We start from the raw sequence: 14655 nt of genomic DNA on the forward strand, positions 1-14655 counted from the left end.
TGGGTGAAGATATCTGCAAATGATATATCTCATATGGGGTTAATTCTCAAAATATATAAAGAACTTAATATGACTCAACACCAAAAAAAAAAAAAAAAAAAAAGCCAAATAATAGGCAGAAGACACGAACAGACATTTCTCTAAAGAAGACATACAAATGGCCGATATACACATGAAGAGATGCTCAATATCACTCATCATAAGGTAAATGCAAATCAATGCCACAATAAGATATCATCTCACATTTGTCGGAATGGCTAAAATCAGAAACACAAAAAACAACAGGTGTTGGTGAGGATGTGGAGAAAAAGGAACCCTTGTGCACTGTTGGTGGGAATGCAGAGTGGTATAGTCATTTAAAAACAGAAATACCACATGATCCAGTAATTTCAGTACTAGGTATTTACTTAAAAATATGAAAACACTAATTGGAAAAGATATATGCACCCTTGTGTTCATTGCAGCATTAATTAAAATAGCCAAGAAGCAACTGAAGTGTCTGATGGTAGATGAATGGATAAAGAAGGTGTGGTATATACATACAATGGAATATTACTCAGTTATAAGAAAAATAATGAAATCTTGCCATTTGCAACAGCATGATGGATCTAGAAGGTATACTGCTAAGTAAAATAAGTCAGTCTGAGAAAGACAAGTGCCATATGATTTCATTCATATGTGGAATTTAAGAAACAAAACAAAGAAGAGACAAAAAACCCAGACAATTAAATACAGAAAACAAATTGGTGGTTACCAGAGGGGGGTTGGATGGGGGGGATGAGTGAAATAGGCGAAGGGAATTAAGAGTATACTTATTGTTTTTTTTTTTTTTTAAGATTTATTTATTTATTCATGAGAAACACACACACAGAGAGAGAGAGAGAGAGAGAGAGAGAGAGAGGCAGAGATACAGGCAGAGAAAGAAGCAGGCTCCATGTAGGGAGCCCGACGAGGGACTCGATCCCGGGCCTCCAGGATCACGCCCTGGGTGGAAGGCGGTGCTAAACCGCTGAGCCACCAGGGCTGCCCAAGAGTATACTTATTGTGATGAACACTGAGAAATGTATAGAATCAATGAATCACTGTATTATACACCTAAACCCAATATAACACTGTACATTACTTACACAGGAATAAAAAAAATAAAAATAATTTTCAAAAAGTACTCATATTATTTACCATTCAACTGATGCTTCTTAAATTCAGAATGTTATTTCTTAATTGAGACATAATTTATAGCTTTTAAGAGGCATTTTAGAGCATTAATATTCTGGTTACCTAACCTGATGTTTAATTTTGTAGTCAGATTTAAATTAAAATAGCACTGTTCGAGGCCTCTCAGTCTCTATAATCATGTTAGACAGAAGAACATGCCTGGAAGCTGGATTTCAAATCTGACACAATAAAACTTACATATGCTTCAAAATTTGGGTTACTCTGCCAATTTTATTAGTATCAAGTTTAGGTATGAGCTTCCCATTTTAGATAGCAGTTAAAATATGATTTAATAGGAATTTCATGTATATCATATAGGCATACATAGAGTATAATAGTTACATCGTATTTCTACTCTTTATTCCATATGATTTTGCTCTTTTAGACCATATTTGTTGGAATTTTTATAAATATTATACTGTATAAAATTTATACAATAATTTTAAACACTATTCTTCAAGGTTGGAAATAAAATGCGTAATAGAAAAATCTTATCTACGTTGTTCTGTAACTTGAAAAGTTGCTTCAAGTTACACATTTATAAAAAGAAAAGCCTTGAAAAAAATGGAAAAAATTATGACATTTTCCAATTAGAAAATGGAGTTGGAAATAGTGCTTTCCCTGAAATGAACAATTTATTTTCAGACATGCTAGATTTTTATTTTTATGAAGGTTTTTGGTCAAATTAAAAGATCAATAGATGCTGCTACCTTATGTGTCAGGCTCTCAGAGATTAATTTATTTTCCTTAGCACTATAATTCTTTGTTGGAAAAAATTAGTGAAAATATCAACAATAAAGTAATACAGAGCATTTCTACAGTGCAAGCATAGTGAGAGCATAATACGTTTCATTCATAATGTTAAACTTGCATCTCTTCTGGAGTAATTGAATATGGTGAGGTTTCAAAACAATCTCATAGAAAATGAAATAAAAGGGAACTAAATAATGGATTTGCCTCTTTTACAATAATGTATAAGGTTGGAGAAAGAGGAGAGGGTAAAAACATCTTCAATAATCTTACTCTTCACTGAAGGTGACTGTCAAATGAGCTGATGGTGAAGGTTTTGTTTCAAAAATAACAGGAGAGAGGATAGTTGTACAAATTATTAGCTTTCAGACAGCTGAAGAAAGACTCTGAGATTGAAATCCTTGAAACAATAACCAAAAAGGTCAGTGGAATGCACTGGTTTTGGGGCATTCAGAAATGCTTAGAGTATTCATGAGTTAAATTGGAATTGTATAATCTACAGATGACAGTTTGGTTCTCAAGTTTTAGCCTCTTATTCCTGCTCGTATTCTCCCCAAGAATCATTCAAAAAAAGTTTAGAGTGTACTAATATGTGCCCAGAGAAACCCATCTTGTTCATCTGGAAGTATGATCAGCTCATTACATAACATTTGCTGTGAGGGGGAAAAAGTGATTTTATAACCATTGCTTCTTCACTAGCACTGATGCAACTGATTCACCACTGGCCTATACAGAACTCCATTTAAAGGAGATAATTGTTAAGCATCAAGAATACGTCAAGCAAAGGCAGCTTTGTTGTGAGGGCAGTGAAAACACGGGCCTCAAGCATGATATTAAAGTCCCAGTACAAGGGGAGAAAGAAAACAGTCAAACAGACCTAAGTTTTTTGTTGTTGTTTTGTTTTTTGACGAGGCACTCAGAAAAAAGCAAATACTTTTCCGTTGATGATGTTAAATTTAGAACACGTGCGAGCAGAAAATTAGAAAAAAAACAGAATTATTCTAATAATATTGAAAACAACACAAGTAAGCAACTTATGCTGGAAAAGGACATGTAAACTTACAGTTGTTGTGTAAGCAGCTTCTGGGTCATCTTCCAGCACCCGGGACAGACCAAAATCAGACACTTTGCATACTAAGTTGCTGTTGACCAATATATTCCTAGCTGCCAGATCTCGATGGACATAGCCCATATCAGAGAGATACTTCATCCCTGAGGCGATGCCTCGGAGCATACCGACCAACTGGATGACTGTGAAATGGCCATCGTGTTTCTGAAAGACAATCACAGTTGTTTACATTGATTTATTTTAACGTAGGACGTGTGTGTGTGTGCAGCATCAAGCAAAACCGTGGACGAGCTGACGAACAAAGGATACAAGAGAACCAATCAAATTAACTTCGAGAAAATCTGATTTCAAAAACTTTAAATATCAAGGGGGACCTAAGTCAAATTAGGGAGCAGCCACGACCACCGCGAGAACAGAATTCACGTCCGGTAGCTGCGACCTATGCACCTGCCGTACAGGTGGGCAGAAGGACGACAGACCCGGGACGGGATGGGGGCGGGGCAAGATGGCGGCGCGGCCCTAACTCCTGGGGCTCTAACCCCGCGCCGCTAACTCACCCTCGGGGCTTCCACACCATCCTGAACACGGACCAATTGGACCTGAGACGTAAGGGGAGAACAGTCGGACGCCACCGAGAGGAGGGCCTCTGCTCCTATCGGGGTAGGAGGGCGGAGAAAGTGGGAGGGAACTGGAGTGGGGGCGGCCCGCGAGGCGCCCGGCTCCAGCGGAAGAGGAGAGCCTCGGCCGGAAGCGCAGCCCCGAGCCGGAAGTGCAGCCCGGGACGCGCCAGGACCTTACCAGTCCCTGGAATTTCCGGTCAGAAGAGGGCTCCGCGGGGAAGTCGGCTGAGCCGGGATCGCAGGGAAGCCTCCAGGCCTCGGCGTCGCTACAAGAGGAGCAGCCCCCGCGGGAAGCGCACGGCCAACCGCGGCGGACCTCGGGGGAGGGCTGGCGGGTTCCGCCCGGCGCCCGCGGAGGCCGAGAGGGCCCAGGATGGCGGGGACGCTCCCGCGGTGCAGGTCAGGGCCACCTGTCCCGGGGCGCCAGGCCAGTGCGGACCTGGAGCGGCGGGTAGTTACTCAGGGGCAGCTGGCCCCAGGGCTGGAGACCCGGCACCGCCATCGCGGTGTCTCCCCTGGCCCCTGGGAGGGGCGGGGCCTCGGGGAACAAGGTCTCGCGGGATCCACAGCTCACGGAGCCGCCCCCCCCCCCCCGGCGGGGCGGGGCAGGGCAACTCCGCAGGTGCTCACACCTGGGAACCAGCGCAGCAGGCCCCGCCCCCAGGAGGCCCGCTGCAAGGACGGGGAAGAGCGAGTTTAGGAGCTGAGCAGCGCTGGAAAGCTCCAGGACTGAGAGAAAATAGAACATACAACTAGAGGGGCTTTTTTTTTTTTTTCATTTCAACTCATTTTTATATCAGGCTTAAATTTCCAATCATTTCTCTTTTCCCACCTTAACTACAATATTTTACCGACTCTTTGTTTTTAAACTTTTTTTGTTTTGACATTCATATTTCTACAATTACATGTCATAGATACATATTTTTCACTTCTGGATTCCCTTCAACGTATTCAATTTAATTTTTGTAGATATACGAAATGGGTATTTTTTGTTTTTTTCTGTCTCATTTTGTTTTACAATGGTGGAAGTTAGTACCTTCTAAAACACGACCAACATACACCCGGAACCAAGTGGAATATTGTGCTGGTTCATTCTGTGAGATTATACTCCCTTCCTTCCCACTCTGCCCCCCTCTTTTATCTTGTTTATGTTTTTGTGGAGAGTGTTGAGTCTTTCTATAAGTATTGTTGGTTTATATAAATTTTGGATAGAGCATTTTCTAACATACAGAACAAAATACACTCAGAAACAAGAGGATCACCCTCTAGGACCCCTCAGGTAGATTATATTCTCCACTACCACTTCCTCACCACCATGATCCTGTTTTTTTTTTTTTTTCTCTTTTTTTTTTCTTTGTTTTTGGTTTTTTATTTCTACTACTACTTTTTTTTACAATTTGTTTTCACTTTAGTGGTCATTTTGTTTTATTTTGTTCTGTTCTTTTATTTTCTGGTCTCTGACCTCTTTGGAATCATCTAGGGTGTATGATTGTGGTTGGTATTTTTGACTCAGCTCGCTCATACAGCCACTCTGCACTGGACAAAATGACGAGAAGGAAGAATTCACCAAAAAAGAAAGAACCAGAAACGGTACTCTCTGCCACAGTTACAGAATTTGGATTTAAATATGATGTCAGAAATTCAATTCAGAAGTATAATTATAAAGCTACTGGGGGCTCTGGAAAAAAGCATAAAGTACTCTAGAGACGTTGTTACTACAGAATTGAAATCTAATCAGGCCAAAATTAAAAACAGATTAACTGAGTTGCAATCCAAACTGGATGGTCTAACTGCTAGAGGTAATGAGGTGGAAGAGAGAGTAAGTGACATAGAAGACAAGTTGATGGAAAGCAAGGAAGCTGAGGAAAACAAAACAAACAATGCAGAGCCCACGAGGAAAGGCTTAGGGAAATAAATGGTAGCTTGAGAAGGAAGAGCATATGTTTTATTGGAATTCCAGAAGAGGACGAGAGGCATAGGACCACAAAGTGTATTTGAACAAATCATAGCTGAGAACATCCCTAATCTGGGGAAGAAAATAGGCATTCAGATCCAGGAGATAGAGAGGTACACCCCCCCCCCAATAAATAAAAACCATTCAACACCTCAACATTTAATAGTGAAACTTGCAAATTTCAAAGATAAAGAGAAAATCCTTAAAGCAGCGAAGAGATCAGAGATTCTTAACTTATAAGGAGAGAAATATCAGAATAACAGCACACCTCTCCACAGAGACCTGGTAGGCCAGAAAGGGCTAGCAGGATATATTCAGGGTATAAATGAGAAGAACATGCAGCCAAGAATACTTTATCCAGATTCTCATTCAGAATAGGAGAGAGAAGGAGCTTCCAGGATAGGAAGAAACTGAGAGAATATGTGATCACCAAACTGGCTCTGTAAGAAATATTAAGGGGGACACTGTAAAAGAAAAAGGAAGCCCAAAGAAACAATCCAGAAAAACAAGGACTGAATAGGTAATACGATGACTCTAAATTCATGTTTTTCAATAGTTACTCTGAACGTGTATGGGCTAAATGATCCCATGAAAAGACACAGGTTATCGGACTGGATAAAAAAGCAAGACCCATGTATTTGCTGTCTACAAGAGACTTATTTTAGAACTAAGGACACCTCCAGACTGAAAATGAAGGGGTGGAGAACAATTTACCAAATTGTCCTCAAAAGAAAGCTGGGGTAGCAATCCTTGTATCAGATAAATTAGAGTTTATACCAAAGACTGTACTAAAAGATGAAGAGGGACACTGTCATACTTAAAGGGTCTATCCAACAAGAAGTCCTACCAATTATGAATATTTATTTCCCTAATGTGGGAGCCGCCAAGGATATCAATAACCAAAGTAAAGAGATACTTAGATAATAATACACTAATAGTAGGAGATTTCAACACAGCACTCTCATCAAATGACAGAACTTCAAAGCAGAACATCACCAAAGAAACAAGGGCTTTGAATGATACACTGGACCAAATAGATTTCACACATATATATAGAACATTTCATCTGAATGCAACTGAAAACATATTGTGACTGCATACTGGGTCACAAATCAGGTCTCAACTGATACCAAAAGATTGGGATCCTCCCCTGCATATATTCAATGCTTTGAAAATTGAACTCAATCACAAGAATAATTTGGAAGAAATTCAAACACATGGAGGTTAAAGAGCATCTTACTAAACAGCGAATGAGTCAACCAGGAAGTTAGAGAAGAATTAAAAAGATTTATGGAAACTAATGAAAATGAAAATACAACCATTCAAAATCTGTGGGATACAACAAAAGTGGTCCTAAAAGGGAAATACATCGCAAAACAAGCCTCCCTCAAAAAATTGGAAAAAAGGTCCAATACAGAAGCTAACCTCAAACCTAAAGGAATTGGAGAAAGAACAGCAAACAAAGCCTAAACCAAGCAGAAGAAGAAAGATAATAAGATTAGAGCAGAACTCAAATAGAGACCAGAAGAACTACAGAACAGATCAACAAAACCAGGAGCTGGTTCTTTGAAAGAATTAATAAGCAGATAAACCTCTACCCAGCCTTATTAAAAAGAAAGAAGACTCAAGTTAATAAAATCATGAATGAAAGAGATCACAACCAAGAAAAGAAAAACGATTTTAAAAACATATGAGCAGCTATATGCCAACAAATTAGGCAAAATAGAAGAAATGGATGCATTTCTAGAAACCCGCAAATTACCAAAACTGGAACAGGAATAAATAGAAAACCCGATCAGGCCAATAACCAGGGAGGAAATTGAAGCAGTCATCAAAAACCTCCCAAGAGACAAAAGTCCAGGGGCAGATGGCTTCCCAGGGGAATTCTACCAAACATTTAAAGAAGAAAAATAATACCTATTCTACTAAAGCTGTTTTGAAGGATAGAAACACAGGGAATACTTTCAAACTCATTTTATGAGGCCAGCATCATCTTGATTCCAAAAGACCCCACCAAAAAGGAGAATTATAGACCAATATCCCTGATGAACATGGATGCAAAAATTCTCACCAAGACACTAGCCAATTGGCTCCAACAATACAGTAAGAGAATTATTCACTATGACCAAGTTGGTTTTATCCCCAGGATGCAAGGTTGGTTCATCACTCGTAAAACAATCAATGTGATAGATCACATCAAGAGAAAAAACAAGAACCATATGATCCACTCAATAGACGCAGAGAAAGCATTTGACAAAATACAGCATCCATTCCTGATCAAAACTCTGACATGATACTGTACATAGAAAACCCAAAAGACTCCACCCCAAGATTGCTAGAACTCATACAACAATTCGGCAGTGTGGCAGGATACAAAACCAATGCCCAGAAATCAGTGGCATTTCTATACACTAACAAAGAGACTGAACAAAGAGAAATTAAGGAGTCAATCCCATTTACAATTGCACCCAAAAGCATAAGATACCTAGGGATAAACCTAACCAAAGAGATAAAGGATCTATACCCTAAAAATTACACAACACTTCTGAAAGAAATTAAGGAAGACACAACGATGGAAAAATATTCCATGCTCCTGGATTGGGAGAATTAATATTGTGAAAATCTCTATGCTACCTAGGGCAATTTACATGTTCAATGCAATCCCTATCAAAATACCGTGGACTTTCTTCAGAGAGTTGGAACAAATCATCTTAAATCAGAAAATAAGCAGAAAAGATCCCGAATAGCCAGGGGAATATTGAAAAAGAAAACCAGAACTGGGGGCATCACAATGCCAGATTTCAGGTTGTACTACAAAGCTGTGGTCATCAAGACAGTGTGGTCCTGGCACAAAAACAGACACATAGATCAATGGAACAGAATAGAGAACCCAGAAATAGGCTCTCAACTCTATGGTCAACTAATACTCGACAAAGCAGGAAAGACTATCCACTGGAAAAGGACAGTCTCTTCAATAAATGGTGCTGGGTAAAATTGGACAGCCACGTGCAGAAGAATGAAACTAGACCATTCTCTTATACCATACACAAAGATAAACTCAAAATGGTTGAAAGATCTAAATGTGAGACAAGAATCCATCAAAATCCTAGAGGAGAACACAGGCAACACTCTGTTTCAACTTGGCCACAGCAACTTCCTGCAAGATACATCCATGAAGGCAAGGGAAACAAAGGCAAAAATGAACTATTGGATCTTCATCAGGATAAATAGCTTCTGCACAGCAAAAGAAACAGTCAACAAAACTAAAAGGCAACCTACAGAATGGGAGAAGGTATTTGCAAATGACCTATCAGATAAAGGGCTAGTATCCAAGATCTATAAAGAACTTCTTAAATGCAACAGCAAAGAAACAAACAATCCAGTCGTGAAATGGGCAGAGACATGAACAGACATTTCTCCACAGAAGACACAGACATGACCAACAAGCACATGAGAAAATGTTCCACATCACTGGCCATCAGGGAAATACAAATCAAAACCGCAATGAGATCCCACCTCACACCAGTGAGAATGATGAAAATTAACAAGACAGGAAACAACAAATGTTGGAGAGGATGTGGATAAAGGGGAACCCTCTTGCACTGTTGGTGGGAATGTGAACTGGTGAAGCCACTCTGGAAAACTGTGTGGAGGTTCCTCAAAGAGTTAAAAATAGATCTTCCCTAGGACCCGGCAATTGCACTACTGAGGATTTACCCCAAAGATACAGATGCAGTGAAACGCCGGGACACCTGCACCCCGATGTTCACAGCAGCAATGTCCACAATAGCCAAACTGTGGAAGGAGCCTCGGTGTCCATCGACAGATGAGTGGATAAAGAAGCTGTGGTCTATATACACAATGCAATATTACTCAGCCATTAGAAAGGATGAATAATCACCATTTGCTTCAAAGTGGATAGAACTGGAGGGTAATATGCTGAGTAAAGTGAAGAAAAGGGGGGGAAATATACAAATTAGTAAGGAAAAAATAAAACTATCCTTAGCCACAGATAACATGTTATCTATGTAGAAAATCTGAAAGAATGGACAAAAAATAGAATACCAAGCAATTATAGCAAGGTTGCAGAATCAAAGTTAATATATAATATACAAAAGTCAATTGCTTTCCTACATTTCAGCAATGAACAAATGGAATTGGAAATTAAAAACACAATACCGTTTATATTAGCACAAAATGAAATACTTAGGTATAAATCTAACAAAATATGTACAAGACCAAATGAGGAAAACCTAAATTCTAATAAAATCTAAGAAGAATTAAATAAGTGGAGATATTTTCCATGTTCTTGATTAAGGAAACCCTATTATTAAAACGTCAGTTCTTTCCTATTTGGTATATATGTTCAATGCAATCCCAGTTAAAATCCTAGTAAGTTATTTTGTGTATATCAACAAACTGACTCTAAAGTTTATATGTAGAGGCAAACGACCTATAATGGCTAATACAGTATTGAAAAAGAACATAGTTGAAAGACTGATAACACCTGACTTCCAGATGTAATCAGGAATCAAGACAGTGTACTATGGGTGCGAGAATAGACAAACAGGTCAATGGAACAGAATAGAAAGTCTATAATAAACATAGTCAACTAGTCTTTGATCAAGAGCAAAGGCAATGCCTTGGAGCAAAAATTATCTTTCCAGCAAATGGTGCTAGAACAACCAGATATCCACATGCAAAAAATAAATACGAAAACAAAACAAAAAACAAAAAAAAACTAGACACAGTACATTACACCCTTCACAAAAATCAGGTCAAAATGGATCACAGACTTCAATGTAAGTTTTATAATTTTGTGTTTTACATTGAGGTCTGTGATCCATTCATTTTGACCTGATTTTAAGAGAAAAACCTAGATGACATTGGAAATGTCACAGATTTTTTTTAGATACAACTACAAAGACCAATCCAAGAAAGAAAGAAAAAACCTGATAAGCTGGATTTCATTAAAATTTAAAACTTCAGCTCTGCAAAAGACAATGTCAAGAGAATGAGAAGACAAGCCACAGATTGAGGGCGGGGTGGGGGTGGGGGGGAATGTTTGCAAAAAACACATCAGATAAAGGAGTTACCTGAAACATACAAAGAACTCTTAAAGTTCAACAGTAAGAAAACAAGCCGATTTAAAATGGGCCTTAACAGGCACTCCACGAAAGATACAGAGATGATAAATAAAGACATGAAAGGGTGCTTCACACTATATGTCATCAACAAAATGCAAATTGAAGTAATGAGATGCCACCTTACTTGAATGACCAAAACTGGTAATACTGATGACACTAAATGTTGGTGAAGATGCGAAGCCACAGGAACTCTCCTTCATTTCTGGTAGGAATGCAAAAAAAATGGTACAGCCACTTTGGAAGATGGTTTGGGGGTTTCTTACAAAACTAAACATACTCTCCTTATGTGATCCAGCTCTTGCCCTCCCTGGCACTTACCCGAGGGAGTTGAAAACTTAAATCCCCATAAAAGCCTGCAGCTATAAACACTCAAAAGACATTTTAATTATCATTGCCCAAACTTGGAAGCAACCAAGATGTCCTTCAGTAGGAGAATGGATAAACAAAACTGTTGTGCATGCAGACAAAGGAATTTTATTCGACACTAAAAAGAATTGAACCATCAAGCCATGAAAAGACATAGGGGAATCTTAAATGCATGTTAGGAAGTGAAAGAAACCAATCTGAAAAGACTGGTTTCACACCTACTGTGGGATTCCACTCTCTGGCATTCTGGAAAAGGCAAAACTATGAAGAAAGTAAAAAGATGAGGGGTCGCCAAGGTTTGGGGAGGTGAGGATGAATAGGTGAAGTGCAGAGGATTTTTAAGACAGTGAAAATATGTGCTATATGGTAGTATAATGGGTTTATGTAATTATAAATTGCCCAAACCCATAGAATGTAGACTACCAAGAACCCTAATGTAAACCACGGACTTTGGGTGATCATGATGTACCAGTGTAGGTTCATCAATTGTATCAAATGTACTCTAGTGAGGGAATGATAATGGGGGGGGGGCTCTGTATGTGTGGGGGCAGAGGGTATATGGGAAATCTCTGTACCTTCTTCTTAATTTTGCTGTGAACCTAAAAGGGCTCGGTAAAAGTAGTCCTTTAAAAAAAGAAAAAGAAAAAGAACTTGACACTCTCATAATAGATAGGAAATTAAATTTCAACCTGGTATTAAATAATGATTTCTTTTTATGATATAGGAGTTTATGTTGCTCACGTAATTTTTTCAGGCAAGTGAGAGGAGACTTTTCTGACTCATATTAAAATTACAAGAAAAGCTGAGGCATTCTTTGGTTTTTAGATGGTCTATTGACATTTCCTACTATGCAGAAATTCTGTATTGATGAGAATTATGATACCACACCCCTTCCTTTCTAATAAGTAAATGGCCACCTCTTTAAATTTAGTGAAATCCTTTCTAGACCAAAAGAATTTATGCTTTGAATTCTACTCAAGGGCTATGAGAGTCCTAATAAAGGAGAGGTGGGTAGGGCACATGATAGAAGAGGCCGATTTCATCTCACAGCGCCCTGTCCAGGAAGATGGATTGGAAACACAACGCGCTAATAACACTAAAGATTCTCTTTGCTAGGTTATCTTTTGTACATTAATTATACAGAAGAGCCTGCTTAAATGGATACCCTTGCTGTAGAATGTTTCTTTTACGGGAGGATTCTTTTCCTTACTCTGCACTTGAATTGGGAGATATTATCAGAGAGCTATCGGGGAGATAAGTGGATATAAAGACAAAGTTTATTTCATTTGTAGTATAAGCTTACTCATTTAACTGACCAATGAATCATCATTGTAAAGGGGACTGTGTCACTGTGATGTGGTCACATCACCCCTGTATTCAATGCAGCTATAGTTTTAGATCAGATATCCATGAAAACTGCTATAACTTTGCACATTTTAAGACAGTGAAAATAAGTACTATATAGTACTATGCTAAACTCTTACTTATCTTACACGATATGAGGTAATATAGTCCAATAGTCTTTTGCTCGATGTTCATTTTAATAACACTCATAAATGTTACCTAATGTCTAAAACCAACTTGAGAATCTTCATGTTTCTCTATAATGCCTTTCAAGACAACTATCTCCAAACAACGATGTAGAGCAATATGCATTATTTTCCAAACCTAAAATATTTTTATGTTATCGGTCTCTAATTTCTAGGTATTGTTTGTATCTGGTCTTGTTGGTGCATACATCCTACATGGATGACAACTGAACTTTTTCCTTTTAAAAGAAAAAAAAATGTGTTATTTTTGAACCAAGATCAGAATAATAAGCAATCAGGGGATTGTCTGCTGTATATTAGTGCTGTGCCTGGCTTGTAATTCATATGATTTCATTTAATTTTCCCAAAAGTTGTCAAGAACTTCCTTCCTATTCACTCTATATAATGAAATAATGAGAAAATCTAGTTCTTTTCTGTTTGCATGTATTTTTTTTTCTATCGTTCCTATGGCTGCCCTAAACTTGTTTCTTGTTTATGCAAACTAGTCCTCTTTTTCCTAAATAATCAATCTTCACTGCATTTTAAGTTATCACACAGCTTTTACCCAATCCCAGGTGTTGTTTTGAATTCATAGGCTATGTATTTATTCCTTTTTTAAAATATTTTTTTATTTAAATTCAATTTGCCAATATATAACACCCAGTGCATATCCCATCAAGTGCCCTCCTCAGTGCCTGTCACCTAGTCACCACATACCCCTGTCCACCCCCCCTTCCATTTCGCTTTGTTCATTTCCCAGAGTTAGAAGCCTCTCATGTTTTGTCACCCTCTCCAATGTTTCCCACTCAGACCCTCTCCTTTCCCTTATAATCATTTTCACTATTTCTTATATTCAAAGTATGGTGAAACCATATGATGATTGTCCTTCTCCGATTGACATACTTCACTCAGCACAATAGCCTCTAGTTCCAATAATGTCGAAGAAAATGGTGGGTATTCGTCCTTTCTAATGGCTGAGTAATATTGCATTGTATACATAGACCACAGCTTCTTTATCCACTCATCTGTCGATGGACACCGAGGCTCCTTCCACAGTTTGGCTATTGTGGACATTGCTGCTGTGAACATCGGGGTGCAGGTGTCCCGGCGTTTCACTGCATCTGTATCTTTGGGGTAAATCCTCAGTAGTGCAATTGCCGGGTCCTAGGGAAGATCTATTTTTAACTCTTTGAGGAACCTCCACACAGTTTTCCAGAGTGGCTTCACCAGTTCACATTCCCACCAACAGTGCAAGAGGGTTCCCCTTTATCCACATCCTCTCCAACATTTGTTGTTTCCTGTCTTGTTAATTTTCATCATTCTCACTGGTGTGAGGTGGGATCTCATTGCGGTTTTGATTTGTATTTCCCTGATGGCCAGTGATGTGGAACATTTTCTCATGTGCTTGTTGGTCATGTCTGTGTCTTCTGTGGAGAAATGTCTGTTCATGTCTCTGCCCATTTCACGACTGGATTGTTTGTTTCTTTGCTGTTGCATTTAAGAAGTTCTTTATAGATCTTGGATACTAGCCCTTTATCTGATAGGTCATTTGCAAATACCTTCTCCCATTCTGTAGGTTGCCTTTTAGTTTTGTTGACTGTTTCTTTTGCTGTGCAGAAGCTATTTATCCTGATGAAGATCCAATAGTTCATTTTTGCCTTTGTTTCCCTTGCCTTCATGGATGTATCTTGCAGGAAGTTGCTGTGGCCAAGTTGAAACAGAGTGTTGCCTGTGTTCTCCTCTAGGATTTTGATGGATTCTTGTCTCACATTTAGATCTTTCAACCATTTTGAGTTTATCTTTGTGTATGGTATAAGAGAATGGTCTAGTTTCATTCTTCTGCACGTGGCTGTCCAATTTTACCCAGCACCATTTATTGAAGAGACTGTCCTTTTCCAGTGGATAGTCTTTCCTGCTTTGTCGAGTATTAGTTGACCATAGAGTTGAGAGCCTATTTCTGGGTTCTCTATTCTGTTCCATTGATCTATGTGTCTGTTTTTGTGCC

At 38.8% G+C, this 14655-nt stretch overlaps 1 protein-coding gene across 18 annotated transcripts in view; it reads right to left on the reverse strand.

Annotated features, from left to right (window-relative positions):
- Positions 1–14655, reverse strand: part of EPHA6 (EPH receptor A6) — an 872277-nt gene that overhangs the window by 100562 nt on the left and 757060 nt on the right. For all 18 annotated transcript variants that reach the window (XR_012024450.1, XR_012024449.1, XR_012024448.1 and 15 more), the window contains one exon: positions 3029–3238. Coding sequence is in view for 15 of the 18 variants with exons in the window: in XM_072812315.1 (XP_072668416.1) it covers positions 3029–3238 (210 nt within the window). In the remaining 3 variants the exon portion in view is untranslated. The remainder of the gene's footprint in view (positions 1–3028; positions 3239–14655) is intronic.

The sequence above is a fragment of the Canis lupus genome, chromosome 35 (assembly GCF_048164855.1).
Source record: "Canis lupus baileyi chromosome 35, mCanLup2.hap1, whole genome shotgun sequence".
NCBI lineage: Eukaryota > Metazoa > Chordata > Mammalia > Carnivora > Canidae > Canis > Canis lupus.